This window comes from Thermobia domestica, chromosome 11 (assembly GCF_964235325.1).
Source record: "Thermobia domestica chromosome 11, izTheDome1.hap1.1, whole genome shotgun sequence".
Taxonomy (NCBI): domain Eukaryota; kingdom Metazoa; phylum Arthropoda; class Insecta; order Zygentoma; family Lepismatidae; genus Thermobia; species Thermobia domestica.
In genome coordinates this window covers 59,059,285-59,081,030 of record NC_137464.1, presented here as the reverse complement: position 1 = coordinate 59,081,030, position 21,746 = coordinate 59,059,285, and the positions used below count along the sequence as shown (strand labels likewise).

Here is a 21,746-nt window from a genome sequence, read left to right as displayed (position 1 = left end):
TAGTATCCATGCAGACTTTGGCAGTTCGTATGAAGAAACAACATCAATCCGGTAGTTTTTGCTTTATTACCCAATAAGAATAAAGAGACAGATATTCTTTTGTTTCAACTCATCCTTCAGTCTGTCCCGGAGTGGAAACCAGAAATAGTGAACGTGGATTTTGAATCGTCGGCAATATCAGCGCTTCGACAAGTATTTTCTTCGACCGGAATCAGTGGGTGCTTCTTCCATTTTAAGAAATGCCTTTGGGGGAAAATTCAGGAGATAGGACTTTCGGTGGAGTATCGACAGAATGAGGAAATCAGTCATGGTCATGGTCGTGCATCCCTTAGTCTTAGTCTTGGTCTTACATCGGTACTTTTCTCATCACCAATCTGTTCAACTTTTAACCTTATTTTGTCCGGTGTATATATATATATATATATATATATATATATATATATATATATATATATATATATATATATACTTATATACCATCCTATCGAGTGGTAAGTTTTGAAGCCTGTCATTATTTGATGGCTGATTGGAAGACTCTTTGGAAGTAGCCCTCCAGGCAAGTGGTACGTTTTGTCGCTTGTCATTATTTAAAGTTTTTTTTAGAAAACCCTTCACAAGCAGCCCTCAGGATAAGTGGTACGTTTTGTCGGTGGTACGTTTTGTCGCGTATTCGGTTGTTTTATATTGAGTTCCGCCAATCACGACAGCGGAAGAAATCACGCAACTCTTTCCTCTGTATCAAGGTCGTTAAGTTGGGCAACAAGTTGGTACGTGTGTGGACAAAAATTTCTTCCAACATGCTGATGAAACAAGTCTTTCATGCAAGTGTGTGCATCTATGGCCTCCTTTAGAACAGGTTAAGATGCTGTGAGAAGGTTAATATATTCAACTTAAAAGGTTCAAGCTGATTTATGAAACAAGATTATTTTTTTAAAAAACAAAAGTCAATTTCATAAAAAAGCCTATAGCGCGCCATAGACGCACGCACTTGCATTACCAACATGTATGAAAGGTTTCTTTCATCAAGCATCTTGAAAGAATTTTTTGCCCACACACGTACCAACGTGCTGTCCAACATACTGAAAGTAGTTGGAGAAATGTGGAGGACGAGGAAACGCGTGCTTTTTCTTTCTGCAACTGCACGACCTTGGCATGCGACGGAGGAGAGACTCACGTGATTTCTTCCGCTGTCGTGATTGGCGGACCAAAATATAAAACAGCCACCTTGCATGATCGAGCCCATACACGGTAAACATGCACGCAGAACGGCTAAAACATCAAACATGTTTTCAGAAGATTTTGAAAACTTTTAACATGAATGAACGAGGCCATACACGATCAACTTGCCTGTGGTTTTATCATTTTTCATACAAGTCGGGCTGTTTCTTCAGGCATGTGTTTACGTGTATGGGCTGCTTATAATTTGCAGAACTATGCAAATTAAAGCTTTCTTTAACTATCGTTTAAAAGAATGAGCCAACCTTGCTTAAAATTGGACACCGCGATACAAAAGATCCTGTTGACTAATTGTCACACTCCAGCATAAAGGATTAGTTCTTTGAATAAAAGATTATAACTAAAGATATTCTGAAGATACATACCTCTAATAACCATAAAATCAAGAGTGGCACCTAGATACCTTGTCATAAAGTTCAAAAAAAAAAAAAAAAATGAGTTTTGTTAAGAATAGCTCTGCTGTTTCCCCCAAACATATGTTCATTTTAAATTATTGTAAGAAATTATCCCTCTTTTCAGCATTTCCCAATTTGAATTTAGTGCTACCAATGTCGATCTACTCCTCACACTATACATGCTGAGAAAAAGATATGTTTGATGTACGTAAAACGTAAGTTACATGTGGAAATCCTGTAGCTTTTGCACTTAACGTAGGGAAACGTATAACTGAAAAAAAAATAATATATATAGTTCCTTAAAGATTTGTTTTGAGGAACTGGTCTAAGAGCCTAATGGATTTTAAGATATTGAGTTGTGTGCTTACTTTTGCTAGAGAACCCGATGGTGGAAGGCATACAAAAGTAACAATCTGTGAGATCACAGCGATGTTCGTGCCAAACCATGAGTCAAGCTAATGTAACAAGTGCAGCAGCAAACTTTTGAATCCAATCGTTGTTCTGATCGTCAACTTGGCAATCCAAGTAAAATTTCTAAGTAGTTTTAAGAAGTGAAAAAACTGGTTTTCGTTGTGTCTTTAAAGTTAATTCTCCGCAAATACAGCAGAAGCTATCGGGATGACTTTACAGTCGCGTTACATAATTAAGCAGTAAGTCAATGCCCGATATTAATCACAACTCGCACTCATGTACTGTAATTCATTTGGGCAAAGCCGGAGTAAACAAATATCTACCGTTTTACACAGTTTCAACAGCTCGGAAAAACAGAATCCCCGCCTAGCATACCAACAAGTTGAGTCTACAATCACTAGAGTCGTGATGAGGGAAGGTAAGGATTATAGCGTATGACTTCCGCAAATTTAAACTTGTCAAAGCATGAACAACTGTGTGCAAGCCTGAGCTATTGAGCCCATCAACGTGGTAGAGTGAATTACAATTTAAGGATTTACAAGCCTCTTTCCTGCTGGAAGGCTCTTCCGGAAGGACTTCTGTACACAATCCGCCGTCCTGCCGCCAGGACGCACCTCCTCTGTGGTGAGAATGAGTTTGTCCTTCCGGAAGGACAGAAACCTTCCAGCAGTACGTATTTTAAAATATACAATAAACAATATAACAGTAGGGTTAGTGTTTCCAGTTATAACCGAAATTCGATATACTCCTTGTTTGGTGTATCAAAAAAGGAGCGTAACGTACACACAATCACCTTTACAACACATCTCGCCATTATTGAACTAACAGTCCTACAAAAATGATTTGTTTTGGAGCTAAAACTAGCGTTCATGCTCTTGCCACCAGGAGAAAATTCTGTCCTGGTGGACGTATACAAAGTACTCTAATTTATAGATAAGCATGGTAGGACTTTTAGGACGTTACGTCCTGCCGAAAGGGCGTTGTACATTCTACAGTTAAGGGGGAAAATTACCTCCAGATCTATCTCCTTTCTATAATGTTCATGGTTTAGAACTTTTCACCTCGTTAGCCATTCAGAAAAATGTACAAGCTAAAATAATAATATTTTTCATCCCTCCCAACTTTCAAAAAGTGTTAGAAATAGGTGGGGGGCTCCTTCAAAAACTATGGGTGATGGGGGAAAACGAAGGTCATATTCAAATTGAGGAGGTTATTTCACATAGGAATCAGCTGGAATATTGTTAGGGCCGATTTTTATGCAGACCAACGTAATAATAATAAAAATAATTGATATTATTTCTTCCGCTGGAATCAAAGTCTTTATTGATTTATTGCTGTATATATGTGGAAAAGATACGTCGTTAAGTATCACATTCTATATATCATTAATCACCTTACCTTAACAGTGACACATTCGTACTTCTAATAGAAACACACACACAATACTTGTAAAACGTGAAAAGGATAGAAAAAAATAGTTTCAGGCCTTTGATCATGGGTATCTTCGAGTAAATTTTATTAAGAAATCCTTGTATTCTTACAGTTACTATATAAGCTTAATACCTTTAAAATAAAAAGAAAAACAAGAAAAACAATACTATTGCAATTAATAACTATAATTATAGACTAATTAATATTTACTCACCATTGTGACATAATCTCACTTTTAACTCTCCACCGAATACTGTTACCACAAGTATTAAACATAGAAACAGTACTTGACGTTTATTCATACTGAACATATCCCTACTCTACTGTAGTCTTTCTTTAAATAAAAACATTCGAGTTAGCGTTGCTGCACGAGAAACTAACAATTGCATTGCAAGTTTAGTTTGGAAATTAGTTTCTCACATACATAATTTCTCAACGTCATACGTCTAGAACATAAAACACTTTTCTGTGAACAAATAAAATTTGGATATTTCCTCGAAGCAAACCTGGTTCTTTAGATGCACATGCACATGTGACCTTCATTCGTGTATTATTAACATAGCGTTTATAGAAGTAGTTTTTGTTTAAAAAAATACCTACAAAATACAACGGTTTCATAAAATTCTTAAAGGATAAAATATTCTTTTAGCGGGAAAATGGAACTAAGAATGAGAAAGCATTGGGAGATTGACTATACAAGGTCCTGAGAACACCTAATGCTTTAATTGTCATACAGGCGCATTCCATAGCAGCCTTCGAAAAAATGTGTTACCTAATATACGCAAAACATGCAAAAATCTATTATAGCTTCATGTCTATTGTTGCCTACTAAAACCAGATTTTGCTTTGCGTTGACTCAAATCGGTACTGAATGACATCCTTAGTTCGATTTCTTAATTTTTTACCACCAACAAAATTACTCTCCCCTTTTTGTACACAGGTTAAAAGGATAGTTTCTCATGTTTCATTACGGTTATTAAATGTTTAATTCTTTCGTTTTTGTTATTAGATGTTTTTATGAACTCCTTTAGGGCAATATAGTTGCATTACGAGCCTTTCGCGCGGAAGATCCTATTTTGATTTCCTCCAGGAGCTCATATGGCTCCGATCTTGTGTTAAGCAGTAAATCTAAGTCTTATATAACCCCTACGCTGGATATAACTCTTAAACACCAAATCAATAAAATCAACTAAAATGCTTTCCCATTCAATACGAAATGTAATTCTGGAAGATAACCTGTGTTCATACTGTATATGTCAACTTCAGAATAGATTTGAGTGTATAACAGAAGATCACATACGTAGTTAACACAAAGCAATTAAGTAACATAATAGTTCAGCAGCTAGATGAGTACCTTCATTCTCTGGAACCTAATGAAGAAAATCTAATGAAGAAAAGGGATTACCTGCAATTATCGTAAGCGATTGATCTTTTTTACGGCCAACCCCACCTCTATAGAACATTTTCTTTAAGAAATCTTATAACCTTGCAGTCTAACTTTTCAGTACCAACCTACACGCAACAACTCATTTCTACTGTGAATAATCCTCAACCTATACCTAATTATTATTCACAATCTTTACACTCCGCATCACGCCTACAGAACCTTTCCCACAACAGTCAATCACAATAAATACCTGAAGTTTCAAATCTAAGTCCTTACCAAATCTAAGTCCTTACCAAATAAATCAAAATCTACTCTCACAATTTCATCATACCAAACTAACCAGATGAGCAAACCAATTAGCCTAATTTTCGTTAATAGTCGCAAGTAACGCTATGAAGAATGATTTAAGCATAATAATGGATTGAGAAATCGGCAGAGAAACGGACAACAAAAGAGCGGCACGAAAAACACTGGTAAAATTGAATTAAAAAGATAAGCACAGTAAGAAATTCAAGAAGGACGACAAGATATCTTACCATTTTTCTCTGAAACTTGTCTCGATAGACAGACAGGCGGACATATACACTCAATAAGAGTTGTTAAGTATATCATAAACTGGAAGTCTAATAAGGAAAAAGAGAAACATCATGAAATATAGAAGGAAAGAACAAAGACAAATCAAAATATACACTTAGGACGGGAGAATAGAATGGAAGATACGAAACCATTTCCGTGCTTGAGAGGAAGTGTGATTATGTCGGACAGGAAAAATGTTCGAGATATTGCATAGAACATATATAGCTCAAGAGAAGCAATCGTTTTACAGAAAGAAATAATAATAATAATAATAATAATAATAATAATAATAATAATAATAATAATAATAATAATAATAATAATAATAATAATAATAATAAATCTGCTAAAGGTAATAAAAAGGGCCGCGTGAAGTTACACTATTTTATCCGGTAAATCCGAAATCCGCTAAAAGCTGAAGTAAGTTTATCGACATCTAACAGCGCGATACGGTATATAACTTCTAGCATTGCACAATTATACATATTTGTTCCAAGATAGAAAATTCTCGATTGCACGTTTCTCGACCTTCAGCTTCCACTTTTAACTCCCAATAAATATTTTCTTCTATTGTTCAAACCGTTTATCAGTTTTCTTCTTATTCTTCCTATTCGTCGCTTTCCTTCCACCTTTTCTTCTATGGCTGTATGAAGAAGATAATTTCGTCGGAGGATATGTCCAATCCAATCAGCCTTTCTACGAAGAATGCTGGTTAAAAGCGCCCTTTCCTCTCTTATCTCTTTTAAAACATCCTTCGTTTGTTACTCTCTCTGTACATTTTATCTTCTTTATGTTTCTCCAACAGAAAATTGCGTAGCTCTCTAAATGTTTCTTCTCTAACTTCCGTACTGTGCAAGTGTCGGAACCTTATAGGCCAATGCTCCATATTTAGCATTTGACCAACTTCCTTCTTAGTCCAATGTTAAGCCTGCTAGTTAAGAATGATTGTTTCTTCTTCAATGCTTCTTTCGCCACCGTTAAAGTAACCGTTACTATAGTACACTGTATGCTTAAGACAGAAAGTCCAAAATGATTATTATTTCCTGAATTTTAATTGTACTTTAACTATAATACTGTGCAAACATAAACCAAATTTCAATCGATAAATTACGTTGAGAAGAATAAAAAGAGGTTAGATTTCTCATGCAAAGTTTATAAGAAAATCGCAAAAGCAAGCAAAGAATTTTAAGATACTAAACTGTATGTAGTTCGTTGACAATAACAATAATAATAATGATAATTGCTTTTTTCTGCTGGAAACAGATTGTTTATTTCATTATGCAGTGTAAAAGTAGAAGAGATGGATCCTTAAGTATCACATTCTATCTATCATTAATTGTGTTCTCTCAGCGGCGTAACATACATCCTTACATTGACATACATACTACCTATAAAATGGGAAAGAGATGTCAGAAAACATATCAGACCTTTTGATCACTTTGTGTAAACTGCGGTTTAAAAAATCATCCTTGTGTTCACTGTTACTATCGAAGCTTAAAATAAAACAATAAAGAAATATACACCAATAATAATAATAATAATAATAATAATAATAATAATAATAATAATAATAATAATAATAATAATAATAATAATAATCCTATTGCAAATAATAAAAATTATTCCAGACCAGTGGCGTATTTACGATTTTGTTTCGGAGCTTAAGCCCGGAAGCCCCCATAAATACGCCACTCTTTTAGACTAACGAATATTTACTCACCATTGCGACATTAACCTTGCTTTTAATTCTCTACCGAATACAGTTATTACAAATATTAAACAGAGAAACAATACTTGAGGTGTACTTATGTTGAACTTGTTTTTACACTACAGTGGTCTTTTCTTAAATAAGAAAACTTGTTAGAGTTGCTGTTCGAAAAAAAACAAATTAGTAATATTTGCAACTTTAGGTTTAAAGATAGTTTCCAACATGAGTTCTCAATGTTTTACATTAGAATTTAAACAGTTCTTTTCTGTAAACAAATACAACTCGGTTATTGTTTCAAAACAATTCAAGTTGTTTAAAGGTTCATATGTAATTCGTTTTTGTATTATTTATAAAAGTAGTTCTCACAGAAAAAAATTACTAAAAAATATGATGCTTTCATAAAATGCATAAAATAAAAAATATATTTTTCTATGTGACTAAGGATATGAAAACATTGTTGGTAGATTAATTTTGTTGGATTTTCGCTTCCTACTTAGAGTGGCCAATGCTTTTAATATCAATCATACAGGTGCAAGGGCACCCATCAGGAAGGGGGGCAAGTTGGGACGCTTCTCCCCCTCCCTAGAGGAAATTGTACTCCGGAATATCGAAAACCCTATAGAATTTTTAGAATAGTTACAGCAAAATTTGAAACTATATTTGAAATGTCGCTTTTTCTTGCCCCCCCTTTGAAACCACAACATGGGCGCCCTTGAACAGGTGCAGTCCAGAAGATCCTCCTCCCAATAAGTGTAGTACATAATGCGGTACACAACAATTAGGTAAGCCAAGAGGAAGCTTCCTTTTTTTCTATGAATAGAAAAAACGGTTAGATTCACTGCTAAATATTTGTATCACATCACCAGTATGCAATTCTTGTCTTTAAAACTGGAATCAATGTAGACATTTCAGCTTCATCTTGTCACAATATTGTCTATCAGGTAAAAACGTGCAGATAAAACTGAATACTTCTATTGTTTTTTTAATATGAAATCAGTTAAGTTAAAATGAGATGACAAATATTCAACATGTGTTTGTAGGAGCGTCATTTTAGTTTTGCAGGAGGGGGAAATAAGATCCTCCATCGACATAAGAGTTTCAAGTTTTTTCCTAGTATATTAGTAGACAATCTTTTAAAATATATTTAATTCTCAAACTCCGGTGGGCAATTACCACCCTGCTTCCTCGTGTCGTGCATAGGCACCCGAAACAAAATCCTAAATACACATCACTGCCTCAACGTTTACCTAATTATTAGCAAACGGAATACTCACAACCTCTACCCTCTGCACCGCCAGTGCAGATTGTTTTCTCATCAGAGTCAACCTCCAGTCAACCGTAATAAATATATAAAATTTCACATCTAATTCTCAACAAAATAAACCAGAATTCACCCTCGCAATACCATCATACAAAGCTAACCAAGTGACCAAACCAAATGGCCAAACTTACATTAATGATCGCACACAATGTTATGAAGATTAATTTTAAGCTCAATAATGGATTAAGAAATCGGTAGAGAAATGGACAGCGAAAAAGCGGCACGAAAAATACTGGAAAAAGGAAATTACAAAGATAAACAGAATAACAACTTCAAGGAGGATTACGAGATATTATTTTTACTGTGATATATATCTCGACAGACAGACGGAAGAACATGACTCTCAATAAGAGTTGTTAAACATATCCTAAGCTAAAAGTCTAATAAGCAAAAGAGAGAAGTATCATGAAATATAGATAGGTAGAACAAAGGCAAATCAAAAGGTACACTTTGGACGAAAGAATAGAACGGAAGATATGAAAATATTTCTAGAGGGAAGTGTGACTACCTTGTTCAGGAAAAATGCTCGAGATATTGTATACAATATAAATAACTCAAGAGAAACAATCATTTTACAGAAAGAAATAATAATAATAATAATAATAATAATAATAATAATAATAATAATAATAATAATAATAATAATAATAATAATAATAATAATAATAATAATAATAATAATAATAATAATAATAATAATTATTATTATTATTATTATTATTATTATTATTGTTATTATTATTATTATTATTATAGAATTTTTCTGCTGGAAACTATTGTTTATTTAATTAAGCAGTGTATACGTAGAAAAGATACTGTACATCGTTAAGTATCTCATCCTATCTATCGTTAATTGTTATTTGTTAACGGTGAAACCAGAGCTGGATTTAGGTTTGATGGGGCTCTAAGCTACTGAAGATAATGGGGCCCTTTATGTGTTCCGATGAACGTAGGACCCCACATAGAAAATGAAGAAACTAGTGATGTTTTAGGATTCTGGCTAGCAGAAGGGGCCCCATTACATACATCATATGGACCTACACAAACGAAGCACTATTGTTATATGTAGATTATACTTTATTTATTGTTTTGCTTATATTTTGGAAATATGCACTCAATTTTTTGCTTTAATTTTTTGGGCCCCCAAGACCGGAGGGCCGTAAGGTATAGCTTGTTTAGGTTATACGTATATCCGGCACTGGGTGAACATTGATAGAAATAGTACTTGTAAAACAGGAAAGATGCCAGAAAACATCTCAGACATTTTCATCGTGCGTATCTTCGAGTAAACTTCATTTTAAGTAATCTTTGCGATTTCACAGTTACTATTTAAACTTTATTAATCTAAAATTAAACATTAACCTAAGCTTTATTAATTTAAAATAAACTATCGCAATTAATAAAAATTAATGAAATTTACTTGCCATTGCGACATAACCTCACTTTTAACTCTCCGCCGAATACAGTTACCACAAATATTAAACATAGAAATAATACGTTAGGTTTACTCATGTTGAAGGTAACTTTACACTACAGAAGTCTTTCGTTAAATAAGAACATACGCGGACGAGCTAATAATAATAACAATATTATAAGCTTAATTTGAAAGTTAATTTCCCACGTACATAATTTCTCAACGTTATACGTCTAGCACTTAAACACTTTGTCTGTAAACAAATGAAACATGGTTATTCCCTGGAAGTAATTCTAGTTGTTTAGATGCACATATGGCCTTCGTTTGTACGTTATTAACAAAGAATGTATAGAGGTAGTTTTCATCGAAGAAATATTACTACAAAATGCAACGCTTTCGTAAAATGCATAAAAGATGAAATATTTTTCTTTGGGGGTAAGATGGAAAAATGGGGCTAGTAATGTAAAAGCGTTGGAAGAGTGATTATAATGGATTATTGAAGCTACTGAGAGCACCTAATGTTTTTATGATAATACAGGTGTATTCCATAGCATGCTTTGAAAAGAATATGTTGCGTAATGTACGGAAAATATGAAAAAATCAATTATAGCTTCGAGTCTATTGTTCCTAAGTAAAACACAGAATTTGCGTTGCGTTGACGTGAATCGTTGCAGAATGAACCCGTATTTCCATTTCTCAATTTTTACCATCAACAAAATTACTCTTCCCTTTCTTTGTTCATATTCTAAAAGTATAGTTTCTTATAAGTTTCTTCATTATTATTATGTGTTTTTATTTACCTTTGTGTTGAAAGATTTTTTTTATGAACTCCTTCGTGGTAATATGATTAGCATACGCCCCTTTTGCACGGCAGATCCAGGTTTAATTCGGTGGTAGCTTATGTGACTCTGATCATATATTAACCAGTAGGTCTATGTATTATATAATCTTGGTTCTGGCTGAAACTCTAAGCACGAAATCAACAAAACTAAGTAAAATGCTTCACATTCGATACGAAATATAATTCTCGAAGATATCCAGTGTTCCATAGTGTATATGCCAACTTCAGAATAGTTTTGGTTGCATAACGGAAATATATATATAATTAGCAGGAAACAATTAACTAACTTTATTAATTTTATAGTAAAACAGCAAGTTGAGTGAAAATTATGTAATAGGTAAATATGTAAGTGCGTGAAAATAAATTCCCAAGATTTGAATTCACCACACACATACTACACACATCAAAGTAAACAAGATATTGTAATAATAAAAATATCTGATATGCACGTCTTTATATTACGTTCCAATTGTCACGATTAGAGTTTCAATTCCAAGTTGGCTTCCCTGTCACCCTCCACGACGAGGGATTCGGCAACATGCAATAGGACTTTTTGTCTTCTTTTGATATCACGAATAACCCGGTTACTGTTTGGCACCTAAATGTTTACCATCGTCTTAGGTATTGATCAACACCAATATAATCTTTCTGCGATTATGGTTCCCGAGATATGACTCTTTAAAATTCCCGAAATTCGAATTTTTTGACCAATATCTAGGTGCCAGTAAGAGTGACGCGAAAAATTACGTCACTTTCTAAGATAATTTTTGATGCTCTATCCAATGGAGGGCTCACAATCTAAAAAATTTGCAAATAAGAGAAATACATAAACACACACATATACGCATATCCAACCCACCCACCCATCTACACACATAGAAAATTCAGTAACGAACATTTTAAGTTCGTTAAAAAATTTAACACTGATGATGCGTACCTTCGAGTAAACTACATTTTAAGAAATTCTGTTTCCACAGTTACTATGTAAGCTTAATCGATTTAAAATAAAACAAAAAAGAAACACACACCAAAAAAAAGCAATGCTATTGCAATTAATTAATATAATTAAAACTAACTAATATTTACTTACCACTGCGACATAACCTTACTTTTAACTCTATGCCGAATACAGTTACCACAAATATAGAACATAGAAACAATACTTGAGGTTTACTCATGCTATACTTATCTTTACATTACTGCAATTTTTGTTAAATAAGAACATTCAAGTTGATGATGCATCACGAGGAAGTAATAATAATAATATTGCAAGCTTACGTTGAAAGTTAGTTTCTCACATACATTATTTTCTCGAAGTAATGCTAGTTTTTCGGATGCACATGCACATATAACCTCTGTTTATGTATTATTAACAGAGGATTTATGAAGGATGTTTCCATCGAAGAAATGTGACTACAAAATGCAATGCTTTCATAAAATGCATAAAAATAAGATTAAGAATGGGATTAAGAATGTAAAGGTATTGAGAGATTGTCTATAATAGACTAAAGCAGCTACTGAGAGCATCTAATGCATTTATAACCATACAGGCGCTTTCAATAGCATCCTTCGAAAAGAATGTGTTGCGTAATAAACGCAAAATATACAAAAATCAATTATAGCTTTGTCTATTGTTCCAAACTAAAACCCAGATTTTGCGTTGCGTTGACTCAAATCAACACCAAATCAAATCAATTTCAAATCAATCTTAATTTTTACCACCTAGAAAATTACTCTCTCCTCTTTTGTGCACATTCTAAAAGGATAGTTTTTTATATGTTTCTTTATGGCTATTATATGTTTCTTTCCTTTTTCTTGTAAGATGTTTTCATTAACACTTTCATGGAAACAAAGTTAGGAAACGAGCCTTTTGCGCAGGAGATCCTCGTTTGCTGGTTTGATTCCCGGTGGGAGCTCATATGACGCCGGTCATATGTTAAGCAATGAGTCTAAGTCTTATATAACCGCGGTGCTAGATGGAATACTAATCAACTAATTAACAAAATCAACTAAAATGCTTTTCCATTCAATACCAAATGTAATTCCCGAAGATACCCTGTGTACCATAGTGTATATGTGAACTTCAGAATAGCTTTGGTTGCATAACTGAAAATTATATATAATTAGCAGGAAACAATTAACTTATTTTATTAATTTTATGGTTAAACAAAGAGATGAAGTGAGAATTGTGTAGTAGTTAAGTATGTAAGTTAGTGAAAAAAATGCACGATTTGAACTCATCACACACACACTTACAAACATACAAACTACACACATTAATGTTACGGAGGCATTGTAATAATAAAAAGAGAGGAGGGGAAGAAAGGAAAAAAATAGGACGAAAATAGGGCAAATAAAGATTATTTTTTTCAAAAGTTTGACAGCTGTTTCATTTTTTAAATTTAATTGTTTCTTTCTTAAAATTAGCGTTCCTTTTAAGCGCCCGAGCTACGGAAGAAATGGATCAACAATCAGTGATGATTTCAAATTTTCCCAGGGATGAAATTCAATATCAGAAAGGGTGCTGTACTACAAAACTTCGGAAATGAAATGAAATCTTACAATTCCAAGATTATGCCCTTTAGAGCAGGGTGCGAATTACCGGGGGGTTGAGGGGGATTTCCCCCCTCAAACACACTTTGTTTCCCCTCAAAAATACCAACTGAAGTATCCCTACTGGGAATGCTCGGTTTCCCCTCCAAAATTTGCTTAGTATAATGCAAAGTTTCACTAATTTTTGTCATTCCTTGTAAGTTTAATCATCTAGCTGTATTTCGAAATGAGCAATGTAAACTATTGAGCTCTGTCATTTCTAATTTCTCCACTATTTTCATTGTTGTTTAGTTGAACTATATTCCCCATGTAGCAAGCGTCGGTGGATCACCGGGACAACTAGCGACCTCCCGCCAAAAATTGGTGGCCACGCAGCGACAAAAGAGCGGCACAAAAAACACTGGCAAAATTGAATTACAAAGGTAAGCAGAATATAAGAACTTCAAGAAGGACGACAAGATATCTTATCATTTTTACTTTGATACCTGTCTCGACAGACAGACAGGTGGACATATACACTCAATAAGAGTTGTTAAGCATATCATAAACTGGAAGTCTACTAAGGAAAAAGAGAAACATCATGCAATATAGAAGGAAAGACAAAGACAAATCAAAATATACACTTAGGATGAGAGAATAGAATGGAAGATACGAAACTATTTCCGTGCTTGAGAGGAAAGTGTGGTTACCTCGTTCAGGAAAAATGCTCGAGATATATTGTGTACAACATAAATAGCTCAAGAGAAACTATCATTATACAGAAAGAAATAATAATAATAATAATAATAAATTTATTGAAAACAATTACTAGGATCTTAAAAAGTTTCGATTTCGTCCGGTGAAGGTCGAATGCTGAAGTAACTTTGCCGGGGTATAATGGTGCAATATATAACTTTTACCATTGCATAATAATATACATTATTTTCAAGGTAAAAAATGCCATTATGCATTGTTATTGTTAATAAATATTGTACCTTTTGGCAAGTCCTGGTATCCCAGATAGCAAAAATTACTTGCAACAAACCTGCAGCAGATTTGCAACCCAAGTCTGGCAAACTTGCAGCAGACTTGTGACGCAAGTCTGCAAGTTTGATGCAAGTTTAATGCAAACTTCCCAGTTGACGCTCTTCGAACTTGCAGCACGCCTGCAGTACAAGTGTATGGTAAGTTTGCAAAGCAAGTTTCTGTAAGGGGTTTACTTGCACAGCAAACCTACTGTAAGTGTCCACTTGCACTGCAAGTGCACAGCAAGTTGTGCAGGTTTGACGCAAGTATATGCAAGTATATCACGTGCACTGCAAGTGCACAAGTTGGCAGCAAGTTTATGTAGGTTGAAAGCAAGTCTTTGCAAGGATACCACTTGAACTGCAAGTCCCTAGCAAGTCTACAGCAAGTTTGTATTAAGTCTTTTGCAAGTGTATACTTGCATTGCAAGTCTACAGCAGGTTTTCATCAAGTGAGTGTAGTAAGTCTTCTGCAGGTATATACTTGCATTGCAACTCTGCTGCAAGTATGTGGAAATTAGCATATCAAGCCTGCAGCAAGCACTTTACTTCCTCTGCAAGTCTGCTGCTAGTGATAGCACATTGAGGCATGCATTAGCGAGTACAGCGTGCACTTTCATTGCAGAAGAAAAGTGCATTTTTTTACTATAATACAAATATACCACTTGGAAAGACCAAGTGATGTACTTGTAAAACAAATGGTAAAAGATGCATTTTTCTTTTAGAATAGAAAGTCTAAGCCGCGTATACAAAGTTAATCGCCACTCGCCACTGCCTGCTGACTAACACAAGATTTATGGAAGTGCATTTTTTTCTCGGGTACGGGAATAGGGTAACATTGAAATCTTTATTCATTAAATTTTGTTTTATCCTTATAAAATAAGTTCCTACTCCCAGCCATTAGAGGGTTACGCCCTCTCTTTGGCATAGGTTACAATACGTATTGGTGTTGCTAATACAAGTACAATAGATGGTCTGGGGAATTAATCATCATTTTATTCAGGTTCTATTTTATTTGATCATGATAAAAAAGAGAAAAAGAAAATTAGAAGAAGTAAATGAAAAGAGGAACATGTAGTGCGCTGTGACAACACAACACAGACGTGATAGTGTAACAGATGAATGTTATGTTCTGTCCAACTTTGGACGTGATGAAGACAAACGGTGCCCTGGTAAGACATGAGGTTGTTATTGTGCAGAGGATGAAGGTGTTATGAAATGAGGATGATGAAAAAGCTGCAACTGCGTCTAAATCCGGATGATCAGGAGGTAGGGTATAGCGGTAAAGTGCAAAGAGTAGCGACAAGTAGGTGCATCCAGTAATTTGCGAAGTGGATTGAACGGGATATCTGCTTGCATTGTGGTTAGGAGTAAGGGATGCCAGGACTCGAATCGGTTAGTAATATACTTCGTCCGTAAAGCTTCAAGATGGAACAGAAGATGTGGAAAGGGTATAATTTCGTAAAGATCTTGAGTAGGACTAGGAAGTTTTATTCTGTAGGCTATTCGTATGGCATGTCGTTCTAGTATTTTCAGTTTTTCATAATGACGCTGGAGTGCGGCTATCCATGCAGTGAATCCGTAGGTCAGGACTGGTCGTAAGAATACTTTGTAGGTGTTAAGAACGGTATTAGCTCGTGGCCCCCAAGTAGTACCCGTGAGGCGTTTGAGGAGGTTAATCCTGTTATATGCTTTCTGTATTACATTCTGAAGGTGAGGGCGCCAAGTGAGGTGGTGGTCAAAAATAATTCCCAGATACGTTACATGTTTAGCTGGATGAACCCGCATGTTATCTACTTGGATATTCAGAAGTGAAGGATTTCGATGTACCCATGATCTGCGTTTTGGCGGGAGAAACACTATTGCTTGTGTTTTATCTGGGTTGAGTTTCAGACGCCACTTCGTACACCAGGTGAGAAAAGTTTGAATTGCTGCATTAATTTCAGTACTTATACGATGAATAGTCCGGCCTAGTGTAAGAAATGCAGTGTCGTCTGCATACTGAAAAATATGTGTGTTTGGTTGCAATGGTGGCATATCTGCTACATATAGAAGATACAGCAAAGGTGATAAGGTAGACCCTTGTGGTACTCCAGAGAGAATAAATATCGGGTGCGAGAAAGTGTCATTAAGAGCAACATAAGCAATACGGTTGTGAAGAAAATTATAGATAAACCTGATATATGATATGGGAAGTGTCAGACGGGTAAGTTTATATATGAGAGCTGCATGCCATACCTTATCGAATGCCTTTTTGGAAGTGAAACGCTTTCAGAAAGTACTGCATGTAAACTTACACTCATACCAGCAAGAATTAAGAATCCAAATGATATCAAAGAAAATAACAATATGGTCTAAAATTCTGCAACAGCAAAATGTGACAAAATAATCTAAAAATTATTTTGCTGTAACACATTTCCTTTTGCATATTTCGCTCCTACTACAAATGACGACCTGGCCGGGAGATTTCTAAGATTAGACTTTTGTGCAACCTGTTGGTGGAAACTAGAACTGACACACTTGCTACAAAGTTGTAGCAAGCCTCCAAGGCAAGTAAAATCTAGCAAGTGAAAATCAAATTACGACATTTGAGGGAAACTCTTTCAAAAAGCCTGCAGCAGGTGTACAATGCACGGAAAGTCTAACAAGTTAAAATCAAATATAGTGAAAGACTTGCTGCAAACCAACATGCTAGTAGGGATTATTTTTTTTTTTTTTTACGTTTGAACCTACAAATGTTTCTACCAAGTTTCTCGATCTTCAGCTTCATCTTTTAACTCCCAATATTTTATTCTATTCTTCACACCATCGATCAGTTTGCTCTTCTTCTTCCTATTCGTAGCTTTCTTTCCATTTTTCCTTCCATGGCCATATGAAGAAGACAATTTTTTCGCAAGATGTGTCCAATCTAATTCGTCTTCTTACGAAGGATGCTTGTTAAGAGCCTCCTTTTTTCTTTCTAATAACCGTTTTAAAACATCTTTGTTTGTTAGTATCTCTGTCCATTTTATTTTCTTCGTATTCCTCCAACACCACGTTTCGAAACTCACTAGATATCTCTTCTTTGACTTCCATAATTTCTAAATCTCTTAATCATACTGTCCAATTCCGTACTCCATTTATATAACACTTGACCAAACCTTACTTAGTCCAATATTAAGCCTCTAGTTAAGAGTCGGGGGCGCGGTGTCTCAGTGGTAGAGTGTTTACCTCCGATGCTTGCGGTCCCTAGTTCGATCCCAGCTCGCGCCGTGTGCACTTTGTGGTGGACAAACACCGTGCTTGTGGGTTTTCTCTGGGTTCTCCCGTTTCCTCCCACTTTTTAGTTTCCACTATTTCATTCATCTTTCATCATCACCGTCTCCTTTAGTCCAACTGGCATAACCGTGGGACAAAACTTAGAGATTTTCTAGTTAAGAGGGATCTTCCTTGTTGAATGCTTCTTTGGGTATGATAATTACGCATAGAAACCGGTAAAGTAACCGTTACGATAGCAAACTATATGCTTAAGAGACTCCAAACTTATTATTATTTCCTGAATTTTAATTACAGTTTAACTATAACAATACACAAACATAAGACAAATTTCAATCGATAAATTAGGTCGAAAACAAAACGAGTGTATATTTCTTATGCATAGTTTACGAGAGAATCGAAAAAGGGGGCAAGGAATATTTAGATGCAAAAATATGTATAGTTAGTTGGCAATAATAATAATAATAATAATAATAATAATAATAATAATAATAATAATAATAATAATAATAATAATAATAATAATAATAGACATTTTCTGCTGGAAACTATTGTTTCGCAGTTGTCTATTTAGTTGTAGTGCGACATTTTCGAATTTGAATTATAACTAGCTCAGAATTTTGTCCAATTCTAGTGCATTTTTGTCCATAAAAGAAAAAAATGTACTATTTAAATAAACGAGGGAGGTCAATTTCAATATTTATCACACTTCGATCAACTGTAGTGCGACATCTTCAAAATCGAATTTTAACTAGCTCAGAATTATGTCCAATTTTTGTCCACCCAAGAAAAAAAATATTCAAATAAACGAGAGTGGGCTGCTTCAAAATTTGGCCACTTCTATTAGCTGTAATGCGATGTTTTCAGATTCGAGTTTTAACTCGTTCCAGTTTTTTGAATTTTGTCCCATTTTTGTCGTCATTGAAATAAAAGAGCGAGTGCCACTTCAAAATTTCGCCACTTCCATCACTAGTATTGCGAATCTTCAAATTCTAAATTTAATTATTCAGAACTTGGTCTAGCTTTTGTTCATTGTAGAACCACCAAGAATAAAATTTGTAACATTCAATTTAACAAAGAACTGTACAGATGGTGATTAGAAAAATGGAAACACCTGAACGAAATTGCAACTTACCAGATTAATATGGTGTCGGGCCATCTTTCGCCTTCAGAACAGCCTTGATGCGACGTGGGATGGAGGCATAGAGGTCGTGAATGGTAGCAAGTGGAATTTTACACCATTCCTCGTGGAATTTTACACCAACGGCCAGTTCTTTGAGAGAGGATGGAGGTGGAAATCGTTGCCAGAGTCGTGTTTTCAAGACGGACCACAGATGTTCAATTATGTAGATATCTGGGGATTGGGCGGGCCAGGGGCGGTGTTGAACTTCATCCCGATGTTCCTCAAACCACGCTGCAACAACGCCAGCTGTGTGAATGAGTTCATTATCATCCTGGAAGATGGCGTCATTGTCCGGGAACAACATCCGGACCATAGGATGCAAGTGGTCTCCTAAAATTGCGACATAATCGTTGACAGTGATTCGTCCGCTAAGTATGACCACAGGACCCAATGAAAACCACTTTATCAAAAGTATTATTTAATATTATAACGCATCCATAATTTGCTGTATTCCGGCCCCGACGCGCTTCTATGCATTTAGTTTTCTTTGCATTTACTTCTAAACCCATGTCCCTGCAAGCGTTTAACAAGATCTCTGCATTTGTTTCTATTGTTCTCCTATCATCCCCTATTAAATTTACATGATCAGCATACACCATAACTTGGTGAATACCGTTCAACTGTAGGCCCTGATTGCTATCTTTGATTTTCCTTATAGCGTATTCCGCAGAATACGCTATAAGGGGGGTAATATATCACCGGGGAATTTGTATCCTCATGCTGTTTTAAAATATAGAAGTGAAAAGTTAACTTCAATTGTAGGAATCGACTGGACATTGTCAAAGAACTCGATTAAGATAGTTCCGACACTATTGTTATAACTTCTCTTTCGTCTAGCCATGGGGTGGGGAATTTATACCCTCATATTTTTTTAAAATATAGAAGTGGAAAGTTAATTTTAATGGTAGGAATCGACTGGACATTGCCAAAGGACGCGATTAACATTGTTCCGACACTATTGTTATACCTCTCCTTGGTGTAGAAGGGGGTAACATTTCACTTGGAAATTTGTATCCCCATACTGTTTTAAAATATGAAAATGGAAAGTTAAATTCAATGGTATGAATTTACTGGACATCGCCAAAGCACTCGATTATGATAGTGCCGACAATATTATTATAACTTCTCCATATCATTGAAGTTAACTTTCAACTTCTACATTTTAAAACAGCATGAGGGATACAAATTTCCCCTGTGAAATCTTACTCCCGGTTAGGTCAAAGGAAAGTTATAACAATAGTGTCGGAACTGTCTTAATCGAATCCTTTGGCAATGTTCGGTCGATTCCTACCATTGAAGTTAACTTTCCACTTCTATATTTTAAAACAGCATCTGGGTATAAATTCCCCGGTGAAATCTTACCGGAAGCTAAGAAATCTCCGGTGATTTTGTACTCCCGGTACGTTTTTCACAATGCAGGTTTCCACCGTGACACCAGCTCAGTTGCGATGAGCCATCTGCTCGGTTCGGCTCGACTCAGGTGAGCCAGGGCTTGGTTCCTTTTGGCTCACGAGACTATGGGTTCGGTTTGGCTCAGTTGCGATGAACCACCGGCTCAGTTCGGCTCGGCTCAGGTGAGCCATCTCGCTTTGGCTCGGCTCAGATGAAACATCGGCTCTGTTCTGCTCGGCTCAAGTGAGCCATAGGCTCCATCCGGCTCGGTTGGGTGAGCTGTTGGCACGGCTCACTTCTCGGCTGAGCCGTGAGCATAGCCGCTTGAGCCATTGACAACACTATCATATTCGAATTGTATGTAGCTCAGAACTTCGTTCATTTTTTACCATCAAGAAATTTTTTGTAAACTTCAAATAATGGTAAAATATTTTTCTTGTTTGGACAAAAATTGGACAAAATTCTGAGCTAGTTAAAATTTGAAGATGTCGCACTACAACTAAATTGATCCGTTTCGCAGTGTACACGTAGAAAAGATACATCGTTAAGTATCTCATTCTATCTATGTTTGTCATTTGTTAACTGTGAAACATTGATAAAAATACTTGATATGAAACAGGAAAGAGATGCTAGAAAACATTTTAGACCTTTTGATCGTGCGTATCTTCGGGTAAACTTCATTTTTAGTAATCTTTGCTGTTTCATAGTTACTATCTAAGCTTTATTAAGCTAAAATTAAATATTAATCTAAGCTTTATTAATTAAAAAAACATAAAGAAATACACGCCAAATAATACTATCACAATTAATAGAAATGATTATAGACTAACGAATATTTACTTACCATTGCGACATAACCTTACTTTTAATTCTCCACCGAAAACAGTTACCACAAATATTAAACATAGAAATAATATCTGAGGTTTACTCATGCTGAATATATCTTTACACTACAGAAGTCTTTCGTTAATTAAGAACATTCGAGGACGAGCTAATAATAATAACAATATTGTAAGCTTAGTTTAAAAGTTAATTTCCCACATACATTATTTCTCACGTCATATGTCTAGCAATTAAACACTTCGTCTGTGAACAAATAAAACATGGTTATTCCCTGGATATAATTTCAGGTATTTAGAAGAACATATGACGTTCGTTTGTACATTATTAACAAAGAATGTATAGAGGTAGTTTTCATCGAAGAAATATGACTACAAAATGCAACGCTTTCATAAAATGCATAAAAGATAAAATATTTTTCTAGTGGGGTAAGATGGAAACATGGGACTAAGAATGTAAAAGTATTGGGACATTTATTATAATACACGAAAGCAGCTATTGAGAGCACCTAATTCATTTATAACCATAAAGGCGCAATCAATAGCAGCCTTCGAAAATAATGTATTGCGTAATATACGCAAAACATACACAAATCAATATCTTTATGTCTATTGTTAAAAACTAAAACCCAGATTTTGCGTTACGTTGATTCAAATCAACACAAAATGAAGTCAATCTCAAATCAATCTTAATTTTTTACCATCTACAAAATTACTCTCTCCTTTTTTGTGCACATTCTAAAAAAAAATAGTTTCTTATATGTTTCTTTATTGGCTACTAAATATTTCTCTTCTTTTTG

At 35.0% G+C, this 21,746-nt stretch overlaps 1 protein-coding gene across 1 annotated transcript in view; it reads right to left on the bottom strand.

Moving 5' to 3' along the window:
- LOC145663579 (NPC intracellular cholesterol transporter 2 homolog a-like) overlaps window positions 1-21,068 on the bottom strand; it is a 45,517-nt gene extending 24,449 nt beyond the window's left edge. Inside the window, exon 1 of the mRNA XM_081729693.1 lies at window positions 20,952-21,068. Coding sequence (XP_081585819.1) covers window positions 20,952-21,039 — 88 coding nt within the window. The 5' untranslated portion in view covers window positions 21,040-21,068. The remainder of the gene's footprint in view (window positions 1-20,951) is intronic.
- Between the last annotated feature and the right edge of the window lie 678 nt (window positions 21,069-21,746).